The sequence below is a fragment of the Balearica regulorum genome, chromosome 1 (genome assembly GCF_011004875.1).
Source record: "Balearica regulorum gibbericeps isolate bBalReg1 chromosome 1, bBalReg1.pri, whole genome shotgun sequence".
NCBI classification, from domain to species: Eukaryota; Metazoa; Chordata; class Aves; order Gruiformes; family Gruidae; genus Balearica; species Balearica regulorum.
Genome location: NC_046184.1, coordinates 23,513,880 through 23,539,337, shown reverse-complemented (window position 1 = coordinate 23,539,337; position 25,458 = coordinate 23,513,880). Strand labels below are relative to the sequence as shown.

The 25,458-nt window shown below is 37.4% G+C and overlaps 1 protein-coding gene across 3 annotated transcripts in view; it reads right to left on the bottom strand.

Moving 5' to 3' along the window:
- Window positions 1-25,458, bottom strand: part of GRM8 (glutamate metabotropic receptor 8) — a 360,387-nt gene that overhangs the window by 97,989 nt on the left and 236,940 nt on the right. Inside the window, exon 8 of one of the 3 annotated variants that reach the window (XM_075742930.1) lies at window positions 11,492-11,559. The exons of the other annotated variants lie outside the window; for them this stretch is intronic. Coding sequence (XP_075599045.1) covers window positions 11,543-11,559 — 17 coding nt within the window. The 3' untranslated portion in view covers window positions 11,492-11,542. Of the gene's footprint in view, window positions 1-11,491; window positions 11,560-25,458 lie in introns of those variants that run through there. 3 annotated transcript variants of the gene reach the window in all.

Below are 25,458 nucleotides of genomic sequence, written 5' to 3'. Positions count from 1 at the left end.
AGCAAACGGATGGCTAAGCCTTTCTTAATCTGCTCATAATTGAGTTAATCTAGTTAAGTTAATTCACTTTTAATTTATAACAATGGCAGCATATTTTGCTAGCTGGGGTGCATCTATTGAAATGATCTACAGGGCTTGAGATGTAATGTCACAGGATGCACTCCATTCTTCTCTTTTAGCTAAAGATATCCTGCTGAAAACATGTCTAAAAACAAAAGCAATGAAATCCTACCAATTTAAAATATCATTGTCTCCCACTGGAGCAACTTTCTGCTGAAAGTACAAGCCACTGGGGAACATTTTGTAAGCATGTGAAACAAAAATTCCTTAAGAAATGCATAACAACACAGAACACGGTAAGAGTACCAAGTACCAAAAGAAAGGTGATGTTCTGCCTGACAAATACCAGAGTATTTGATCATGTGAGTTCTGCCTCAAATCTATAGTCATGGATTGCAGCTTTTGCCTTAGGTGGAAGTCTGATCTTGGTTAAGGAATTCAAGTGGTGGAGAAAGGCACCAGTTCTCCCAGCCTTGTCCAACCAAGCGCAGCAAGGTGCACCTTCTATCCCGTTGAGCAAGCAGTCCTTCACAGTCCACCCATCCTGTCTCCAGGTGTCTTATCTACCAGTTTCTGGCAAGCTCTGCTGATGTCTCCTGAAGATCAGCTTCTCTCCACATTTGCTTACCTGTAGAGACATTTTCTTTTTCTGTTCTTTCAGCCTTGACAGTTTGGAGAAGTGGAAACATGTGAACCTCATGAAGGCCAAGTGCAAGGTCCTGCACTTAGCTCAGGAAAATCCCCAATATCAGTTCATACAGGGGAATGAATGGATGAGAACAGATCTGTAGAGAAGGACTTGGGGATACTTGGATGGAAAATTGCATACAAGCCAGCAATGTGCACTTGCAGCCCAGAAAGCCAACCATGGAGGTGATTCGCCCCCTCTACTCCACTCTCTTGAGATTCCACCTGGAGTACTGCATCCAGTTCTGGGGTCCGCAGTAGAAGAAAGACATGGACCTGTTGGAACATGTCCAGAGGAAGACCACAAAAATCATCAGAGGGCTGGAGCACCTCACCTAAAAGACAGGCTGAGAGAGTTGGGGTTGTTCAGCCTGGAGAAGAGAAGGCTCCAAGCAGACCTTATGGTGGCCTTTCAATCTATATAGGGGGCTTATAAGAGAGACAGAGAGAGACTTTTTACCAAGGCCCATGGTCACAGAACAAGGGGTAATTGTTTTAAACTGAAAGAGGGTAGGTTTCGATTGGCTATAAGGAAGAAATTTTTTACAGTGAGAGTGGTGAGACACTGGAACAGGTTGCCCAGAGAAGTTCTGGAAGTGTTCAAGGTCAGGTTGGATGGAGCTTTGAGCCACCTGAGTGGACGCTGTCCCTGCACATGGCAGGGGGGTTGGGCAAGATGGTCTTTAAACGTGCCTTCCAACCTACACCATTCTATGCTTCTATGATTCCCTGCAGGAGATCACATTTTCAGCTTCGATCTGATTGCTTCCCAAGTTAAGTAGTTTCTTGCCATTAGGCACACAGAAGCAACCTCATAGTCTAAAAATATTACAGTATTTCTAGTTTCAGTTTGTCTAACTTCAGCTTTCAAACCATGCCATGCTTGTAAAATCAAAATAAAATTAAGTTCTCCTTCATTGGAGTATATTCCTCCATAAGACAAGAAAGAAATCAAAAGAACTCTTAACCTTTCATTGCATAAAGATTCTCAAGTTTCTCATTGCAAAAAAAATGCTTGTTAAAGTCTTCTAACACTTCTTTTTAGTCTCTGCAATATGCAAGCACCATTTTAAAACAATGAATACTAGAAATGGATAATGACTTTCACTGATAATTCCACAAATGCCAAAGACAGTGATTTTAATTACACTTTCCATTCTGCTGTTTATAGACTCAGAATCACATTTGTTTCTTTAGCAAAATTCTCCCCATACACTGAGGTTCAACTCATTATTTACCCTGAGTCCTAAATTATTTTCTCAGTCCCCACTCATTAGGACACAATTCAATGTCCATTAAGTGCACGACTTTTTGGTTTTTTTTAAAAAAAAAAAAAAAAAAGGTAGGATCCAGAATATAAGCTCACACATTGAAACATCAATGAATTTGGTGTCATTTGCTAATTTTTTGTATTTTTTTTCTTAAGCCTACAAAAGATGATAAATCATTAAGCAATGTTAGCAGCTAAGTAAAATTACTAATTAATTAATGTCCTGGTAAAATGAGAAAAATGGAGCTTTTTATAACAAAAGATGTAGAAGCATACTGCAAAAATATTGATAGAGTCATTCATTTGCTTGCTTGAGAAGTACTATTAACAATACCAACACAGTGTAATGGTTCCACTGATGCATAATATAAGAGCAAAAACTGAAAGGGAGCAAATAAAGATATGCCGGTTCAATGCCCAAAGTGACTGCTTAGATACTTTTGATTCTGTTAGAGCATAACCAATAATTGCCTCAAGCATCATTAGATTTGCCCTCATTTTTTGATTTTCCTGTGCAATACAAACTAACTTTGCTTTAAATGCTTTATCTGTACTTGCAATAGGGAAGTGTCACTATAATAAAACATTTTCTTTAACCAGATAACATAATGTTCATATCATTCAAAGTCACATTTTAGATCATTAAATATATAGTGTACCATATAGCCATATTATTAGGTTATTAGTATATCATGACAAGTTCAGAAGTCAGCTCATTAAAAAGTTTTGTAGGTTCCCAAGCCTACGGCAAGTTTAATTAAAGTCAGTGAAGAATATTAAATTGAAAGAAAATTAAAGTAGTAGGAAACGTGAAATATAATTTACTGATTCATTTGAAAGTTATCCAGAAAAAGTGAAATGGATCAGTCATTAATGATCATTGATTAAAAGGGTCACATACGTTACAGCCTAGGTCAGAAATAGCAAAGAAAAGCCCACTTTGAAGAAACCTGCCTCACATATGTGTCTGCTCAGCTCTAGAAGAGGCAGCTTTAATTGTATAGTATGTGATGAATTAACTAAGAGCATGGACTCAGTCAGCATGGGTAGGATTCATCACATTTCACTTAGCTATTTTAAATTATTAGATAATAAGTGGAAAGAGATAGCATGATTCATCTTATTCTGAAGTTGGTTTTTAATACAAGTGGGTGAATCACCTCCCTGAAGAGTCTTAGATTTTTTATGAGGAGCCTACATTACTAAATTAAACTAAATGCCTGGGTTTGCACACTTAAGGTTAGGTGAAACAAAACTGACACCTTAAATGTTTAGGGTATGTAATGAAAAACAATAAAAAAAAAGATCTTTAGATCTACATCATGGGTATTTTTTTTTTCTAGACAAAACAAAACCAACTGAAAATTATAAAAATTAATCATAAAGTACTTTTGAAATAAACAGCTAATCTGAATTATTAAAAGTCATTTTCTTTTCTGCAGATGACGAAAAGATCTTCCATTCAGGAACATAAGGTTCAAACATATTATGATATCTTCTGATTTCTTGTTAGAGGATTTAATTTCAAGATGCATTTTGAATTGAGCAAATGTACTGATCTTCCTTATCAGTTAGAGACTTTCCTTCATCATCTATAGCAATAGCTATTACAATGTGAAAAATTCAGGTCTCGGTAATCATTAATGGAAAATCCCAATGTCATGGTTCCTACCCATTTTTCTTTTTCAGTTTAATGAATTCTCATCTGATATTTACTTTGCCTCTGAAAACCAAAGCTATTTTTCAAGGTAAGAAGGGACATTTGGGGCCTAAGAACATATTTTCGTATCAAAAGGCAAACTTTCTAGATGACAAAGCTAAAAATACTTGGTGCTGCGTTTTTCAGTGTGCATATGCAAAAGTTGCAGATGCTAAAAGGAACAGGAACAGGCTATTCCAATGAATGTAGCACTGCATGTCCAGACTTCCTTATGTTATTTCATTTTGTATGGGAAATATATTATCTGGGCAATGCAGCTCTGCCAGCACGTGGCCAGCCAGTTGTTATTGCCAATATAATCAACAGTTGAAGTGATAGCCAACAGCAGCTGCTTCACTCAACTTTCCTAGTTTTGTTTCAGCCAACCGGACCAGTGGTCACAGGTGCATTTTGCAATGCCCGTGTATTTCTACTGTACACATCCGTAGATTAAAATCAGGTGTCGCTTTGAGATTATATGTGCAAATTCTATTTTAGCCCATCATTAATTAAAATGCCAAGTTGCACTTCTCCCTTTTTTTTTTTTTTTTTTTTTTTTTTTATATATTGTTTCTTACTGTGTTAAGAATTACAGCTTTCCTGGATAAAAAGCAGTAATAAATATAAGTAAGTCAGACGCACTGAACATGCAAGTCAGGACTGGGATACTGCTCTAATAGAGTCTCATTTTATCTGCTTTCTCCAGATGTACTGAAAATGTCTTCCCCTAAGAAGGCAGTAACTTAAACATTTGTAACAACTTATTAAGAAGGCACAGCATTTTAATTCCATTAGGATCCAGGCAAAGGTTTGTTCCCAGGCTGCTTTTAAGCAAGCTTACATCACAGTATTTCAGGAGTGCATGTGTTCTGATCTGTTTTAAAAGCAAACCTCAGAGCTGCCAGTCAGCAGACTGCCAGGATACTTTTCCTTGTTGCGTGTCTAAGAAAAAAGATCTGGGTGATATTCTCACAAAATTTCAGAACTTTAAAAAATAATCTAAAGGTAAGAGTTTCAAGGCTAGTTAATGGGAATCAGAAATGAAAGACAATTATTTGCTACAGCTTTGAAATCACAAGCATGTGAACTATCATGTTATAAATATATATAATAAATTATTATAAATATATGTGTTTATAAAATATGGTGGGTGGGTGTGTACAAACACAAAGAAATTGGTCTGAAACATAGGCTAAGCACAAGTGAGTAAGGGAAGTATGTTTCATTAATTGATATAAGAGATATTACACCAGCCAGGCACTACTGACATTGATTTAGCTGGAAAGTCTGATTGCCAAATAATTTTATGAGATTTTTCCACATTGCAAGTCATCTTTATAAAAAAGGGCTATGAAATTAATCACTTTATTGAACTCTGATTGTAGGAGTGTAACTACATAATTAGGTCTTAAATTATTACAGCATCCTAGATGAACACGTATTCTACACCAACAATTTAGCAGACCTGGAAAAAAACAAGCAGAACATAATAATATATATTTCTTAAACAGGATCAGGTACCAAATTTAATTGTATAATAAATGCAAGTATTTAAAGCAAGCAATGAAATAATGTCAACAGAACTATAGGCTGTTGCTCCCTTTGTTTCCCCGGAGGCTTATCTCCCTGTTTTTCTGTATCATCTGAATCTGTAAATGCATGTGAGGACCCTGGCTAAAGCAGGAGACAGAGAGCATCGGCACAGCAGTCTCTTAGGATGGAATTCCATTATCTTTGACATGAGCTTCCCAGAAGGGAGCCAGTGCAGCTTCAAGAAAGAGCTATGCTGTGGATTTGGTACCTCCTCAATCACTCTATCAGAATTTATATTTACTTCTGTTGATCTTTTTTCCCCGGGGATTTTTTTTATATATTTAATTTTGTAAGGCTAGTGGCACATAACAGAACTGTTTTCATATTTATACTTCAAGTCTCAACTGAATTGTTAGCGTTAAAGTATAATGTAACCTGAATCCAGCAAAGGAGTACTACAGTTTTACCTTCTGACCCCACTTAACTAGATATATCATCTATAAGAAGGTTAAATTTCTGTCTTACATAAAAATCTCAGTGCATTTCAATGACATGTTGCACTGAGCTGTATAAGAAGATAAATCTAGACCTCCCAAAGTTAAGTTAAAAATTTATTACAGTTGTCAGTGCTTGGTCCTTCCTTAAACTTTCTTCCCCCTTTTGCTCATTCTGATTAGTGCTTTTATATTTAAGCATGTCTCATAGTTTCTCTGCTTAGGGTAATAGGAGTTTTCCATGCAAAAGCAAATTTTCAAGGCTCTGTCTTAAGTTTGCCTCTAACATGCTTCTCCTCACTGGTAGTGATAATAGTTTTGACGTCCAAATGACAGTAATACCACAGTGGGCTTGTGGAACAAGGTCAAAGAGTTAAAAATTCCATAATAGGATATTGCCAGAGTTTTCAGGGTAAGTAACTTAAATATGTTTATCAAAAAAACGTGAGCTAATCCTGGCCAGAGTAATACCTGGGGTTTAGTTCATCTGATTTGACTAGTAAAATGCTGTGAAGGTAGGCTGAGAGAAAAGAGAGGGTTGGTTTATAAACATGTTGTGACATTGGTAATTAAAAAATTAACTGCTTGGCTGTGGAGTTGCCAGATTTTTAAACACATTTTCCCTGCTCAGTAGTAGAAGAATTGACTGAACAACCTCTTGAGGATTTGCCTTGCTCTGTTTTCTGACATCAGTATTTGAACATGATAAAGGAAAAAGTCATACATAGTAGCATAGACATTATCCAGAAGTTTACCATTTCAATTTTATTTCACATTTAGATCATATGGGCAAATAAGCACTGCTTAGATATACTATCCACATACTGCTTTGTTTTCATAACACTCAAAATTTCAGTCCTCTGTGTTTGATACTGCCTTGGATAGCAGAAGATGAATGAGGCAAAGCAGCATGGCAACCCATAAACTGTATCACAATTGCCAGTGTAAATACCATCTCTATTAACACTACATTCTTTAAAATTTCCCAGGATGTCTTATTTTCAGCATTTAGGAAAGCAGAGTAGCCCAAAGTACTCATTAGTTTATTACTGGGAGATAAAATTCAGATAATGAGATCATTACCTTAGAAGTGAGGAAGAAAACACAACTACAAGTAGTGATCCTGATTTAACTGTCATTTAAGGCATTATTTGGGCGGGGAAGCAGCTTTCAGAAAACAGGAGGACTCTGTTAGGAGTCAGGAGGAAAGAGGAGAACTGAAATAAGAGGACCCTGTCCTCTTATTGCCATAGTTTGAAACTCACTGTGATGCCCAGAGAAGTCTATCAAATCTCACATTTTCAAAGGAAGTTTCATAACTTCAAAAGAACTAAGTATGGTTTGTAAGTAATTTTCCATGTCATCACTGAGACTACAAAATAGTGAAAGAAATAAATCACATGGCAACTACTTTTTCCAAAGGACTTCCAGAATTTAAACCACTACATTCCTTGAGTTTGTTTCCAAAATATGATCTTAGGTCATTAAAATGGTTATCACTATGAGTAAAAAAATGCATCTATCAAAACTGTCATTAATTTGCATATCAGATACCACAGCCAATTTGCAGTGATTGCATAACGATTTGGACAGTTCTGTATCCAAGCTGCTCATTACTATGAAAAAAATATTTATCCACTTCTTTTGTGAGCTTTGCTAACATCACACATATGAGGAAAGTAAATTAATTATCACCTTCCTCCATAGAAGTGTGTATCTTGGAGACCTCGGCAGTCTTTAATAAAATGTAACCACATAAACAGTATATAAATAGATCAGGCAGAAAACTATAAATGAAGTCTGATTATACACTGCGCAGGCATCATTCTCACTGAAATCACAGGCAGAAATAGGACAAGGTCAGGCCTTACAAGCCTGCAACAAGCAAAAACACTGACAATATATTGGTATAACCATATTGATTTCAATAACTATATTTTTGATCTATGCTGGTGTTAGCTCAGAAGCAAGTCTACACGCATTTGCATGTCCGCCTCGGTTTAAACAAAGCCCACTGACAGAGTCCTCACCACCAGCAGCTACTTCACACCTCCGCTGCGGACTGCTCACTGCAAGAGCGACCTCACTAAGCCACCAGCAAGACTTTGTACTAACATACCATCATACCAACATATGTTAGTAAAAAGTGGGTGTAACTTTTCAACAAGCAGCTGCCAAGATAAAAGACAGTCTCGTGCCTTAGAAAAATTCAACTAAAATGTGCAATGGCTGAGTTTTCCTCAGAGATTTCTAATTTTGGATTTAAACCTTGGTCCCAGATGGTGAATCATTCATAAAACTATCTTCACTGACATCCTTAACATCAGTTTATCATAATATCCCTTTCTTCATTACTTCTGATATCTATGCAATCAATGGCCATTACAGCTTTCAGTTTGGTTCTTAAAATACTTAGTAATTACTCTGGTGACATCCCCTTGCCTATCTGTGACACTGGGCTTTTACTTTCTGTGTGTAAATTAATGACATTAATTAGCTCTGTCCCATGACAACACACATTTTCTGCCCAAGGGATTCTTCAAACAAGAAGGAGAATAAATGCAATGAATTTAATGTCTCTTGAAGACAAATGGTCAGATGTAACACATATGGCATCCTGAAGATCTAGATCCCACTCCTGACTTGAATAATATCACTTCAAGTTTAGACTCATGTGATCAGAATTAGGCCAGTTATATGGTTTTCAGCCCCAGGGCAAAATTTGTGTGAAATGAACATATTTAGTTTGGAAAAGGATCAGTTAAATGAATAATAAAATCTTCATTTCTTCACTACTGAATCTAGTAATCCTCATAATCCACGACGATTATGGGGAAAATCTCTTGATTTCCCACTTTGGAAGTGCAGTTACTCATCTGTTGCTAAATGCCTCTAAAAACAAAGATTGCTCAAAAAACAGTCTCTATGTTTAAGAACACAGATCTTGTGGGATGCACATACGCAAACATCAAGTGTTTACAAGCACCTGCAAACTTGCATGTGTGTCATTCCCCCTAAGCAACACACGTCAATTCTCAAGTATGAATTCTTCAAATGCAAAAAGCAGATCTGCACTTCTCAGTGAAAAGAGGCAGTTTGAGAGAAACATAGTGAAGAGACACCCCATGAAAATCAAGCCCAAAAGTCCACACAACACGAGAAATAATTTTATAATTTACTACCAGAGATAGATTTCTGTTTGATCTACAAACACCAGTTGCAGCCCAAGAAGAAAAGTTTTCTTCCAAGTACCAATATCATTGCACAAATGGACATTTCTAGTATGCAAATAGTGCACAAATGCACAACCCTATGTGAATGGATGAGAATTTGGATCTAAATGTTCGGGGACAACAGAATAAACTATAAATATGTTATGAGAAGTACGGAATTATGATAGCATAACTTCAGTCACATATAAGCATTCAAATGTTAACGGAGTCCTTGGGCAATCCACATACCTCATACAAAAGCAGTGAAGTTGCTTTCTAAGTAGGGACAAAATAATTGATTCCCCCCCATGCCAAGATTATTTTAGACATTTCCTGTCATGTTGAATTTCTGAATTGAAGACAATGATGTTATCCATTTTATATTTATATCATTGTCATTCTTTTTTTGCAGTGTGACATAAACTATATGAGGCATCTCAACAAGATACAGCAGGCCGGAAAACTGTACAAGGGTCTTCGCATGAACTCAGTGTCAGCACCCCATCACAAAATATATTTTCTGCTTTCCTTCAAAATTTTATCCAATGAAGAAGATCTACATTATTGTGTCTGTTCCCCAAACACAATTAAGTGTAGCACATCTTTAGTAATTAATATTTCATTTGAACCCGACTTTCTGTAAAACTCAGAAGGTAAACAACTACATTCTGCATTTACTAACTTAGATTGGGTGGGGTGTGCGAGGGGAAGATTTACACCAATGTGACCGTTAGCACTGTTCAAACAGCACACGTAGAGATTTAATCACCTTCAAAATCATACCAGGCCTTCTAATATAACATTAATGCAGTGCAACAGTACTTTCAGGAGTAAAAAGGGTTGTTGTCAGAGAGTACATTCTTCTATCAAATACTGTGTAGATGGCTAACTAAATTAAGGTTGTTCTGATGCTGCACATATGCTGAACATAGTCTTTACTATAGCATTGAGGATTAACGTCTCTGACAACAGGTCTGGCCAAAACAAGACAAATTTTTTTAAAGTATTTTAGATTCCAGCATTATATTAATCACAAAATGGAAACAATTTTAAGACGTTGTGGATTTTTTAGAAAAAGCAAGACAGCCCAAATGTTAAGGGATCAAAATACATCACCAGTTCAAGTCCTTTCCCTGAACCAAGGTCTCATCCATTACAGTCAAAGAGTTACTGTTTATCAGTTCATCATGTTTTTTCCCACCCCACTTCCTTATTTCTACCCATCTCCATTCCCTGGGAAGTGTTCATATGAAGGTTTGATGATCATAGAATCATAGAATCATAGAATCATAGAATCATAGAAACTTTAAGGTTGGAAAAGACCTCTAGGATCATCAAGTCCAACTGTCAACCCAACACCACCATGTCTTCTAGACTATGTCCTGAAGCACCATGTCTATATGCTTTTGAACACCTCCAGGGACGGTGACTCCACCACCTCTCTGGGGAGCCTGTTCCAATGTCTGACCACCTCTTCAGTGAAGAAATTTTTCCTAATATCCAATCCAAACCTCCCCTGACGCCACTTGAGATAATTTCCTCTTGTCCTGTCACTTGTTGCTTGGGAGAAGAGACCAACACCCACCTGGCTACAACCTCCTTTCAGGTAGAGACCAGTCAGGTCTCCCCTCAGCCTCCTCTTCTCCAGACTAAACAACCCCAGTTCCCTCAGCCATTCCTTGTAAGACACGTGCTTCAGACCCTTCACCAGCTTCGTTGCCCTTCTCTGGACACACTCCAGCATCTCAATGTCTTTCTTGTAGTGAGGGGCCCAAAACTGAACACAGTACTTGAGGTGCAGCCTCACCAGTGCCAGGTACAGGGGGACGATCACTTCCCTACTCCTGCTGGCCATACTTTTTCTGATACAAGTCACGATCCTGTTGGCCTTCTTGGCCACCTGGGCACACTGCTGACTCATGTTCAGCCAGTTGTCAACCAGCACCCCCAGGTCCTTTTCCTCCAGGCAGCTTTCCGGCCACTCTGCCCCAAGCCTGTAGTGTTGCCTGGGGTTGTTGCGACCGAAGTGCAGGACCCGGCACTGACCCTTGTTGAACCTCTTACAATTGGCCTCAGCCCATCGATCCAGCCTGTCCAGATCCCTCTGCAGAGCCTTCCTACCCTCAAGCGGATCGACACTCCCGCCCAACTTGGTGGTGTCTGCAAATTTAGTGAGGGTGCACTCGATCCCCTCATCCAGATCACTAATAAAGACCGGCCCCAATACTGAGCCCTGGGGAACACCGCTTGTGACTGGCCACCAACTGGATTTAACTCCATTCACCACAACTCGCTGGGCTCAGCCTTCCAGCCAGTTTTTTACCCAGCAAAGAGTGCACCCTTCTAAGCCATGAGCCACCAGCTTCTCTAGGAGAATGCTGTGGGAGATCATGTCGAAGGCTTTACTGTAGTCCAGGTAGATAACGTCCACAGCCTTTCTTTCATCCACTAGGCGGATCACCAGGTCATAGAAGGAGATCAGGCTGGTCAGGCAGGACCTGCCTTTCATGAACCCATGCTGGCTGGGCCTGATCCTCTGGTTGTCTTGCACACGCTTGGTGAGAGCATCAAGTGATGAAAGTGATGATCAAAATAGTTGCATTTCTGCAAGAGTATATGTTTCCAGAAATTAGCTTTTTGAACTTGAAAATGGTTTTGTCAATGTTCTCTCAAACTCCCTTACATATCCCATTTGAGAACCATAAGTACCCCAAAAAATCCTGGGGAAATGGAACTTATATTTTCATAGTAAGGTTAGGCAAGGGCTGCTATTGCATCCCTAAAAACTGAAAGGTCTTGTAAAAGGAAGAAAACCCTGTTATAAGGGTTAGGGTTCTTATTCATATCTGTCTTTTTGAGACTCTGTATTGAACCAGTCACATCTAATTAATGCCTTATTTTTAAAAGATGTAAGCTACAATGATAGCTTAATACCCTAACAACTTTGGTTTCTATAAACCCACCACATCTCGTTGTTCTCAGGATAGTAAGCTAGCATAGACTGGAAGTTTTTAGGTTGCTTATTCTTCAAATAAAACACTACCCAGGAGCTAAAGAAGAGAGATCAGCAGAACTGTTGTCGTAACAATACAGCCCTATTTATGTGGTGCATAATTAGTGTATTAGGGTTTACGAATATATTTCTTTTTCATCTCAAAAGGTCCAGCTGAATCAGATAGCTCTACAACCATTCAAAAGACAGATTTGTTTGACTAGCCAAAAAGAAACAAACAAGACACAGTATTGTTTTGGTGAAGAAGCACAAGGCAGACCAGAAAATTTATTGAGAAGTACTTTTCATAGAAATGGAAGAACATTTACTGGTGTATTGTCTTTTAAAAACAGGTCTGATGCTTACTCACTGTTGAGGGCGCTCTTTTTCTATGCTTATATTTACAAGAGTCTGCCATTTGGTATGAATCAGGTAGGAAAAAATCTTCAGTCCATGGCTGGCAAGGGTGCACTAGAATTAGGAACCTCCTGCACTGAAGTCTCAGCAATGCTCAAACACATATTGATGCTAATCCCACATCACCTCCAGCAGGCTGGCAGTAGTCTTCGTATTAGTATGCAAAGCCATTTGTTATTGGGAAAATAAGGTTATTCTTCCTCTTGAAAGTATGGATGTGATCACTCGTGCTTATTTGTTAGCTTTAGCAGAAAGTGGATTTATTTTTTATCGCTTTTCTTTAAACCTTTAGGGAGATTAAGCCCTGGCATACATACTGACCAAATGTTCCTAACATCTCAAAACCCATTTTTTTTCAGACCACTTTCATATGTGGTATGTAGAAAGGAATAAAATAAAATTTAAACCATTAGCAGTAAAGGATTTGGGTTTATTACTGTAACACATGCAAGAATCCAGCAAGCCTACCTCTCACATCTGTGATTTTGGTAATGAGTAAAGGTATATGCAAAAACTTGCATTTTAATTTTTACTTGAGACAGAAGCCTTAAAAATCTCATCCATGTATATTTTCAGCAAACTAGCATTTTTAGGAGTACAAATGCAGTAATCCTTTGAAAATGCACAGCATAAAAAAGGCAGTTAAAAAAATTATTAATGCTGATAGCAGCCCAACAGTAAAAGTGTACCTGTTCTAAAGTGCTTCCTACAGAAATCCAATATGTTACTTTATTTTAATAAGTTCTGCCAAAAAGTCTGAAAATATACAAGCAAACTCTCTTAAAACGTCCACCTAAGAATAATTTGCTGCTCCAGAAACTATCTGAAGCAATTTTCAGCCCTGCAATTAAAACAGGTTTCATTTTCTTTTTGATTTCTTTTTAATCCTCCCTTTGCAGAGATAGAGGGTTTATAACTTGTAGAGAAAACTGCCCAGATGAAAATGAGATACAGAAATGCAGAGTATTTAAAGACAAACTATTGCAAATTGCAACGGTACTGAATCGTAGTTGCTAGTGCATCAGTAATATCAGGGTGGCAGCTTAGCAAACATTTCACATGGATGGTTTCACAAAGAACTCAGTCATAATAATTCGCATTGCAAACTCCCCAAAAGCTCAGATGTTATATGGTTACAGGAAATGCTAGTCAAACACAATCTAGATAGATAGAAATGCCACTATGAACAGAATCATTTATCTCTCTTCAGTTATCAGGAATTTTGCTAAAATGATGGATTAATGTCATTTCACTTCCCCCTCACACACACTCTCCTCTTTCTTACACACGTACATGCACATTTAGAGTTTGGTCTTCTGTATTAAAATTACCATGACAGAAGAGTTCTGAATATGCAACGTAAAGTGGTTCTGACAACGGTATGGGGTTTAATGATTTTAATCTCACCAACTGATTATAACAGTGAATATAATACTTCCCCCCCCCCCCCCATTTAATTTTCTCTTTTCCAACCACTGAAACACAAAAAGTATGAGAAGTTACCAACATAAGACTTAAAGTAGTGAAGAGCAACGAATAAGGACATTTAGAATAAAATGAGATTTAGATTAAATAGATGTTATTTATACAGAGTTTGGAGTTTATAAACTAGACAGAATTGTAATGGAATGCATTCATAACATCATTTAGCATTATGTCATTAAACATCACAGTTGAAAACGAGTTACTTTCCACAGCAAGGAAAGAAAATGGTGGTTGAAATTCTAGTTTGTATTTCTACTAACTTCCAATTGAAAGATTGTAGTGAGCATGTTTTTAAAAGTTACTTGAAGAGAGCTGACACTGTAGAGACATAGTAAGACAACTCTGGAAAGATGTCAATCATTTCACCCATTCGCTAACTCATTGTACTTTCAAAAAGACTGTTATCAACCTTGCCTTTTTTTTTCTGTTTTAATTACTGATGAATACATTTAGTATTTTCAGTTTGTTCTCTTAATACTATCAAGAGATTAAATTTGAGACCACTTCCTCCATAAAATACTACAGTTTATTCAAGAAATATTCACTTTTTCGTTAGATGCCTTAAAAAAAAAAAAAAAAAAAGAGTCCATAGGGACCAGCTGGTCATTACTGGGCCAGTGATTGTTCTGTGTAATCCACTTATCAGCTCTAAATATGAATACTCTGGAAGTTCTCTGTAGGGAAGATGAAAAGCAAATCAGCACTGAAATTTTCTGGAAAAAGCTGAGAACAAAAGTTTTCCTCACAGAACATTTTCAAAACTTTTGGCGACAAAAAGCAATTTGATGTCAGTTTTATGAGAACAGCAGTGGTTTCTGCCTTTTTAAAACCACACCCTAAATGTCACTCTTCGTATTGTAAGTTTTGAGCATTTCTGGTTTGGCCCTCTTACTGCATCTTCTGCGATTCTTAAACTTCTCCTAAATATTACATTGTTCCAAAACAATTCTAAGATTTTCCACATAATTTATCATATATAGCAATGTGCTAGATAGAATAATGCATCAGTTCATACCTCCAAGATTTCTCCATATTTCTAAAAGCCAGAATTCAGAGAATTACAAATAAAAAGGGAGTTTTACTGTATTCATGTATTTTAAACAATGTCTGCTCTCCCAGATTTTAATGCTCTTAAATTTTAATAAATGAAACTTTTCCTTATTAAGAGACAATGTTCTTAATAAAGACTGAGGGAAGACAAAAGTCAAAGAAAGTAGAATTAGATAAATGTGGTTCTTGTCTTAAAGTAGGAGAAGGAGGGAAAAGCCACAAAGTTCAGTGCCAATTAGCTCAATTTCAGTTCCTAAAAAGTGGTGGAACAAATAATCAAACACTGTCTGAGCATTTACAAGTCAAGAAAGATACAAAGATGAGTAACAGTGACAGTGGATTCATCAAGAACAAGTCATGTCAAAATAACCTAATTTTTTTTTTTTATTTTTTTTCCCCCCATGATAGCATAATAAGCCCTTTGGATAGAGGAAAAGCAATCATATTGTCATCTACCTTCACTTTAGAAAGCCTTCTGATGCTCTTTCACATGTCGTTTTGATAAGCAAACTAGGGAAACACTGCCTGGATGGAATTACTACCAAGTGTCATTATTAACAGTTCACTGTCAGGCTGGACAAGAGTTTGCAGTATTGTTCCACAGGGGTTTGAGTGTATTCATTATTTTCTTTAATGGTTTAGATAGAGAAATCAAAAGTATGGTTATCACATCTGGAAGATGGCACCATGCTGAGAGACCTGCTAATACATTGGATCAAAATGATTTTGACAAATTGAGGAAGTCTGAAGAAAATTCAGTACAAATAAGGGCAAGATCTGCATTTCATGGTAGAAAAATTTACCACATCATTGCAAAATGGGAATAACTGGTGAAGAGCAATAGTATCCAATTAGTACCAGTGGCTCTAACTGTCACAAGCTGAACATGACAATATTTTATGCAAAAATGGTGTTTTGAGTTGTATAAAGAGATGATTGTAAAACAGTCTTCCATCTCATTCAACACCAGCAAGGCTTTAGCTGGAATATCATATCCAGTTTTGAGAACAGCATTTTAGAAAGGGTATGGAACAGCAAGAGAAGCTTCAGATGAGAGATTAAGAAAACTAAACCTACAGTAAGTGGTTAAAGGAACCAGGTCTGTTTAGTCCAGAGAAGAAAAGAATGAGGGACAATATGAAAATATGAAAAATGTAAAAAGGTAGAAATAATAAGAAAGCAAAAAACTCTTATTCTTGTCCACTATGGATATGAATTTAAAATAAGCTGAAAATTTAAGATAATTATTCCAAGACATGGAATGACAACTTTCATTTGCAGGAATGAAGACTTAAGTCAAACGTGAGGAAAAACTCTCTCGCAGAAGGCAGTGAAGCAATGGATTGCCTGCAAGGGCTGTGAAATCTCTCTAGCAGATTTTTTTTCAAGAACAGACTGGACAAGCATCTGTCAGCAGTGACAACAGTGCAGTTAATCTTTACTTTGGCAGTAGGGTAGAACCAATAACTCTTCAAAATCACTTCCAAATTTATTTTATACTATTTTTATGATGCTACATTGATTGCTAATTATCTGTCACTACACAAGTAGAAGTTTATGGACTAAGTCACAGTGTGCAATATATAGTAACATATTTTTAAGAACTTTCAGCAAACCTAAAATGTATGCTTGACTTTTGGTGAAACTTGACCAGAGCATTTACTGAAGGGCTGAAGCGATGAAAATCATTAAATAAGTACCTGAATTTTAAATATAGATGTGAGGAGTAACAATGTGAAACTAAAACCACATATAACAGGTTTCTACTAAAGAATAAAACTGATGGGCAGTTAAAAATGTCTTTCTTCCTTAGACTTACATTCACACATTACAACTTAATGTACTGTAATACCGATTCCATTAAAAACAGACAAACAAAAAAAAAAAAAAAACCCACAAACAAAAACAAAACCCCAAACCAACCAACAAAATAAACCAACAAAACAAGCAAACAAAAAACCCCAAACCCAGCACCAACAAACCTAACTCTTTTTTTTCCACTTTTAAATATTCAGAGACTCACAATATTATGTGTCTGGAATGGAAAAACAAATGTTCCACTTTTCACATTACAACCTGCAGAAACCTGTCTGACAAGTTTTAAAAGTGATTCTAAATCAGATACCAGTCATAACCACAGCGTTAACTCCAACACCTCTATTTCTGAGGTGAGCCCAGGGGAAATATGTAAGTCTGCACAAGTAGTGATTTAGACTTGCATTAGAACTTAAGGCTAAAAAGCATACATCTGAGATCAATAGGAATTTTGAATTAAATTATGTCCCTTTCTCTTTTTTTCCCCTTTGTCTTTCTTTTTTTAATGGGTTTTAAGTGACTTTTCCATTAACATTGTTATTAAGTATTTATATAACCAGAGCAAATATTGAGCATTATGGAGAAGATACGAGTTTGATGTTCTCCCTTCCAACAACAGAGCCTATGTCATTCTCTTTCAGAAGATAATGGTGACTGACAAAATGTCCAAGAACTTCTGAAACTGTCACATCTTCACTGCACTGCTAGTGCCGGGGTTGCAGTTGGTAAGGAGCTAAAAAGTGGGCTCCTCAAAGCAGCAGCAGCGATTTACAGCTGCCATTTTTCTCCTCCCCTCTTTCACTGGGGTCTCTACTCACGTCCCATCCTTTCAATGGTTCTGACTATGGAAACCTCATTGTCCTTTACCAGCAAATGAGTACAATTCTGTTTAATGAGCAGCACCTGTCATTTCAGAACCTCATTTCTTCCAACAAGTTAATAAAAGGGCATATCTTTAACTCTGCATAAAGTCCTACAGTTGTAAATATGGAACAGATAGGAACTTGAAAAAAAAAAAAAAAAGGTCACTTTATGTGTTTGTCAGCTGAAACTGTATAATGATCTCTACCACTTATATCTCATCTCTATTGTTTATACATACATCTTTTGTTACTTAAAGAAAAGATATTCAGATTATTACTTCCAGGAAGCTTCTCATATTGTCAAAATTATTTCTATTTGTTTGCAAGAGTAGTTATTATTATGTTTAAAATGCATATTTATTACATTTCTGTCAGCTGAGTACTACTTGCAATTCCATTAAGGTGACTGCTAACAAAGCAGTTAGGCACATGCATAACTTTACATGGACTGTGTCACTAAATTCAGCAAGTTAGCTGCAATTTTATGCCTTAAGGAGATTTTTAAGTGCTTGCCTAAATGAAAGGTTGTAACCTGGATTTTTAAATCTGACTTAATATTATTTGATATTCCATTAAAAAAGCTTGACTTTCATTTTTCTTCAAAACCACTAAAAGATTTACCAGGTGAAATAAATCATCATGATAACATTGGAACACTCAAGGACTGCACAACAATAATACCGTATACTGGCATCGCTGTGTCTCAACATTTCATCAGGAATATATCACAGGTAAAGGTCTGAATATGTTTGTATATACTACCTGATTGTTCCTGTAGAATAAGACCTCTAGCTTTGTCAATAAAGGTACTACTGATCATGAAGAAGAATGAGCTATTTTGGTTCCATATAAATAAAAGTTCATTTAAAAATGTCCTGCAATTTCTTGAAGTAATAATTACCAGATCATCTTCATATGCACGCAGAACTCTAATAAATATCCCTGCAACACAGAAAAACCTTAAACCAGGCACAAATAGGAATGTAGATTTTTTCTTTTCTTTCATCTATTCTAAGAGTAAAAAAAAAGTCAAAGGAACAGGAATGTCAGGGCAGAACAGAGCTAACAGAGGCAGGCAGCAGGCAGCAGCTTGCTCAGTGTTTTTTGGGTTCTGCTTGTAGATCTTCTGTGAACTCCTTCTGGGATGGCCAGGGACTCCTGGGAACTCCAAGAGGAACCGCAGGGTGCCTGCTATGCTGAGAAAGGCAGCTGTGGGGGGCCGTGGCTTCCAGCAGCTTCTGACGAGGCTGATCCTGATCAAAGGGTGCTTTGAGCTCTGAGTTGACTCTGAGCAGGGAGAGTCAAGCACCCGTTCAGCAGGTGCTGGGAGGGTGCATATAAGGCCAGCCCAGAGTGCAGGTTCTAGAGAAGTGGTTTCTGCAGAAGGTGCACAAAAGCCAGCTAGAAACTGCGCTGCTGAGGGAAGTGTTCATGTGCTCAGCAGTGGTGGTGGTGCGTTACAGTCTGTCCTCAGTACACACATGAGCAACTACCCCAGCACGTCAGAGGCTCAGATCAAGCGCCCAAGGGAGGAGACATCTCTGCAGGCCTCTTACTGAGGCTGGGGATGGGGGATGATGGGCTTCCTGCCCACAGGAGGTGTGTGCTGGAGAGCATGCACATCACCAAGTAGAGGAGCTGTATCGAAGGAGGGGAAGGAAGAGTCTGTGCTTCAGTCTGGGTTCAGAAATGGAGGCTCCCAGGATGTTGAAGCCTGAGACTTGACTTACAATGGCAGGAGAAAAACTCCTGTGATCAGCAACTACAGAACAAGCTCAGTGTGCTGGTAGCTGAGTCCGAGCAGGAGGCTGAGGAGATGATCCTTCCCCTCTTCTGAGCACTGGTGAGACCATAGCTGGAGCATTGTTTCCAGTTCTGGGCTCCCCGGTAAAAGAGAGACATGGACATACTGGAGTGAGTCCAACAAAGGGCCACAAAGATGGTTAAGGGCTTGGAGCATCTGTCATACAAGAAGAAACTGAGAGAGCTGGGACTTTTCAGCTTGGAGAAGTGAAGGCTTGAGAGGGGGATCTTATGAGTGTGTAAAATATCTTATGGGGGGGTAAAGAAGATGGACCCAGACTCTTCTCACACATGTCCAGTGACAGCATAAGAGGGTAATGGGCACATACCAAACCCCAGAAAATTCTGTTTAAACATAAGAAAAAACTTTTTTAGTGTGCAAGCAGCCAAACAGTGGAATAGGTTGCCCTGAGAGGTTGTGGATTGTCCATCCCTGGAGATATTCAACACTCAACTGGATGCAGATCTGAGCAACCTGCTGCTGTAGCTTAGTCTACTCTGAGCAGAGGGGGTTGGGCTAGACATCTTCAGAGGGCCAGCCTCAACCATTCTATGATTTTGTAAGCACTAACTCTGTTTCTGAAGGTCTAGTGATCCCAGATTTTCAGAAAGTTGCAAATGATCAATGAAAATGACAAGAATATTTGCAGCCATTTGGCTGCACCGCCAAGCCAGGACAGGTGTAAAACAGCCAGAGAGTGCCATCGTCGCTGCCTCATTTCCCACTGTTAAACACCAAATGAGGAATATCTGAAAAATCAACCTAATAAGTTTCATGAGCCTCATCTCTTAATTCAAAGGGATATTATAATTCTATGCACGTATTGTCTGTATGAATCTATGGAATACAGACTACACAATCCTGAATGAGAAAGGAAGATGACCCATGAAACGTCCACATTATTAATTTTTGTCAGCCCAGTGGAAAGGCTTCAGGAGTGCAGCCCTCAATAGCTTTGTGTTGGAGGAGCTAACAAAGGCTCAGGCATTTAAGAAATTGTACCTGTAGTTAAGGCACTCTTTTGATATGTATGATTCTTATGCTTATTCTGGCATGCAAATGCTTTCTCTTTAGAAGTAAGAAAGAATACTAAATTAAATAGCTGAAGATATGTGTAAATAGAAACAAATCTTTTCATCTCTGTGTAAAAATGTACCTCTAGATTATAATTAGGAACTAATCGGTAATTTTCTTCTCATTTTTAAAGCTTGCAAAAGGTAGATATTACCATAGCCAAATGAAGTTTACAATGTTGCTTGCAATTTCGGCTGAAGCAACAAAAAAAGAAGCAGACAATACAACACATATAACAGATCCAATGAAATAATTAAAAAAAATGCCTATCACATGGGGAGAGTGAAAATCTTTGTTTCAGTTCCACAGATCTCATCTGTTATAGATAATTCTTGATAATGGACAGAACATTCCCAGAAATTAATACGATTAATTTAATTAAAAATAGACTTTTTTTTTTTTTTAAATGCTACTTTTTAGAAGACCTGCTTCCAGGAATGACAGCGGATAGGTCAATGTAGAAAATTGCATACAAAATGGTATAACCTTAGGATATACACAATGGAATGGGCTGTAAAACTCTTCTGTTACGGTCGTTTTTCTCATTCCTGTGAACTGCTCTTTTAGGATCCATTTAGCAATTAATTGCAGTCCTCACTAGATGATAATGCTGCAACAGTAATCTACAGAATAAATTGTGCCAGTGCAAAAGAGGCAGTGATTGGCAGGCCTTTCTTAATTACGCCATTATTTTAGCACTTGTGTTAATCTGCAATTCATTAACATGTCTCCAGATATCACTAGTTAAATCCAGTTTGCCAACAGGCAGAGTCAGCTCTGAAATTAGTGCTTCAGAAAACCTTGTTTACTGCCTTCTGTCCTCTGAAAAAAATTCCGCTGAGGTCAGGTTTCCTGACATATTGTTTGACTGGATTCCCAAAACAATTCTGTGATCTTCTCAAGGGGCAACTCTGGACACACAAAAGCTAGAATCACTTATCTACAAGTAAATCTCTTATTTCTTCAAACAGATTCTTAATTCCTCTTTTTATACTTTATTGATGTAGTGTTTCATGCTGCATTTTCACAATCAATAGTTATTCTACCCATATAGAAATCTCTGTAGATGATACAAACAGAAATGCAAATGAGAATAAAAGTTACATAAATTTTTCAGAAACAGATCATGCCAATGATCCTGGTGTCTATCTTTGACAGATAAGTTATTTACTTCACAAGGAAAGCATGACAGATATAATCTCTCCAGATTTTAGAATTTTATTCCATGGGAAATGGCTGATTAAAATTGAGAAGATGGAGAACAGAAGCTGGGCTGTTAAGTGGATAAGAAACTGATCAAAAAGGAGATCAAACAGGTTGTGCTGAAAGTGTCTGGGTATTGGTGGGTTCCCTGTGCAGTTTTTCACAATCTATTTTGGAAATTTTTAGTGTTTTCACGAGTGACTCTGTCCCCAAATAGCAAAAAATACCCTTTGGGAGCGTAGAATATGCTAACGAAATGTGTCAGTAGGGTGATGATGGGATGCATCAGTCATATGGAATGAGAGCAAACATCACAGGCAGAATCTGGGTAATCTTAGGGACTGAGGCAATAAAAAATATGATACGTATATACTGATGCATTTACAGGCTAATAACAGGAACTTTGCTGTACAGCAACATGTACAGAATACATGTGTTTCCAGGTACAAGAGAAGAGAAAGTGTGTAACAGTTCAGATAAATCTCACACTAGATTCCTGTCTTTCTCTTCAGGCTCTTTCTTTAGGCACATTAAGGATGTATTATCTACCTTCATAATGTTCTAAAATCATTTTTATTTCATGTTTTGATCTCTAATATAATTACACTAGGATTCTCTATATTATCCAAACTTTTCCCCAATCTTATTTTGTAGACCTTTCTTATTATAATCTCAGAGCAGTAAATCTTGCAAGGATTTGATATAGATCTTCTCAGATCTCTAAATAGGCCATCATATGAAGTCATGAAAGACAACCTGTTAGTAAACTTTGAAATTCATCTCTTCTAAATCTAGCTTTAGACTTAGTTCTTCTAAATCTCAGTCTACATTTTCATTCTTATTTATTTTTTACTCACATATTAAATGATTTTTCACACATTTCTTAGAATACACTGCATTTTTTCATGGAAATGCTTGGTCATTTTGCAGTGGATGGACAGATGCCATAATGATGGATTAGGTGAATGCTACAGAACAATGAACTATATAAGTCTTTTCCTCATCTCATTTCTATAGCCACGATTGTCAAAATTCCTCCCTTTCTTAGCAGAATGCTGACAAATGACAACTGAAAAATACCATTATCTCATTGGGCTCCCCAAAGTCTCCAGAATTAAATAGAATACCCTTCCACAACATCTAATTCTTTTTCCTAGGTAACTTCTCCAGTTTACTTGAGTTCCAAATAATAAATAACCTTGTTAGTACTGTTGCTTGCTCCCATGCACATTCTTTTTTTGTTTAATGTTCAGCTCCCCAGCCTTGTCAACCCCTGTCACTTACTGTCAGAATTACTTGTCTAACTGTTGTACAGATATACAATATGTTATATTCTGCATTTACATGTTTCTATCCACCAATTTTTTCCTACTGGTTTCAGTAGACTCTTTGACACCAATTTTATTTTTATTTTTTTTTCCATTTTTAAAGGTGCTTTCATATTGGTGTTATTTAAAAACCTGTTTGACAAGATACATCTTAACTATCTTTTTCAATGTTAGTATTTTTATCTGTAAGGAGATTTTGTCATTTGGATGTGTCTTAATTAGTCTATACAATCTCTCTGTATATGAGGGAGAACTCCATAGGGATTACTTCTCCTTTCACTGCTTTTAAAGCAGACACAAAACAGTAGTCTAATTTTATTATTAAATAATTTATGGTTATTGTTACTGGTAATTAAATTAACATCTCTCTGCAAAGTAGTGTTATTATATGGCTTTTGCACCTTTTTTTCCTGCCACTTCTTCTTTCATTTGGTAGGCAACTTTCAGTTGATTTACAATAATAACTCACCAATATATTCCTAGCTTCCCTCCTCAAGCTCATTTTCCCCCCCCAAAAAAACAGAGTAGTACTGGAGTCATCTCACCTGTCTTTGGAAATAGACATCTAAAGCTGATATAGTTTTATAGATTCGCTTTGCTGTCAGTGGCATCATCTACAGCACAATTCATCTGGCTTATTTTAGACAAGTAAGTGATGAGGTAAACCATGCCCCACTAAGTGACTTTCTCTCCATTCACTGTAAAAGCAGTGTAATAAACTAGTTCATGTGTAGACATCTGCACTGTACATTTCTGATGTGAAATAAATTTAATTACATTCCTATACTGTTTGGCTTTATGAATGGCTAAAGTCTTTGTGTCCCTGTATTATTCCATTTTTATATTTGTCCCCTCTTTCACTTTATCTAGTTGCATGACACACACAGAATATGGTGAACCAAACAGATCATAGTAGTGTTGCTACTATCTGTTACAATGCTAGGAAAAACTACATCTTTTATCACCTACATCATCATATGTCTGTATTGTTTACTGTTATTTCTCATGGGGGGAAAAAAAGCAAAAAAAAAAAAGCAATACCATTATAAATAGCCCTTGTCTCTAATCTATCTGCTGTTCAATATTTGTAGCATGTCAATCTCCTGAAGTTATAAGCCCTTCTGTTTTTCTGTGCCTAACCTTATTACTTTCCATTTCCTGGCAACAAATCATACGGTTCAGGCACTGGCTTGTGACCCTGTTCTATAGGAGTCATGTTCATTTGTTCTCACCCTCAGTGCTTTGTCCGCAGTTTTGTATTATTGTCAGCTTTCATTATCCTTCCACATTTCCCTACTCAGAACCCCTCTTTTTATATATCTGTCTTGCAATTCATATCAAGGTCTGTGCTCATTCCTGTTAAATACTCGATTAGAAATCATTAGCAAGTCAGGACCATGACAATGAAAGATTCACATTTTCAGAAATATTCTTCCATTGATCTGGATGTTATTGATTCTGGCAGAGGGACCTCTGAGGGAGGACAAAGAAACAATTGTAGCAGTAGCAAGAAAGAAAAACTAAGAATATGTATAGTCATCTTTACAATGTGTTGGAGTAACAGATGCATATACCAGAAAATAAAGGTAAAAGTTTATAACAATAGATCTGTATTAATTTTTTATATATGAACTTCAGTAAAAGATCTATATGCAATCTCCGAAAACACTGAACCGCAGGAGAATTATTCCCTTTCTTGACCACCTCCCATTTAACCACAATACATCTGTATTTACAAGGTCTGTCTTATCACAGAGTCCAAGGACTTCATAATCTGAAAATCACTCATATGGAACAGGAAGACCTTTTTATAGGAAAAGGACCAATAGGAAGGACAAGATTTCAACCGCTTATTTTGGTGACCAAGACCTGAGTTGAATTTTGTAATCTAAGAACTGTCCAAGTGGCACTGATTTGCACCTCTAAGTTTCTGAAGGACCAGAAGTTTCTGAAGGACTCCCATTTTCAGAAGCTCCTTAGTCCAACCAGGCACACAGCTTCTTCCTCACCCCCCTTGTAGCTCAGACCCAAAAGGGAGAGTCACTCCTCTTTTTTGCCTATGCCTCTGATCCGAGTTGTACTCTCCGGACAGAATTCAAGAGAAATGCAGCTACAAACTCATAGGGGGTCCTGGCTGCTGAGGGAGGCAACTCTCCGCTCTGCTGACATGGCGCTACCTCGGCATGAGCCCTGCCCAAATTTCAGATGGACATCCCCTGAGGGTTAGCGATATTGAAAGCAAAGAGACTCCATTCCTGGGACCGATTTCCCAGAGGTTTTCCCTCAGAGTCACAAAAAGAGTTTCTTGTAATTGCTCATTGAAATCAGCATCTTTGTCAGGAATGTCAGTTAATTGTTGGGTTTCATTAGTGATTGAACTGAGAGGAACATCACTCACCAGTACAGCTTTAGGGCCTGGAAACATTCTGATTCTTCATTAAATTAATTTTAGATTAATTCAGACTAAAATCA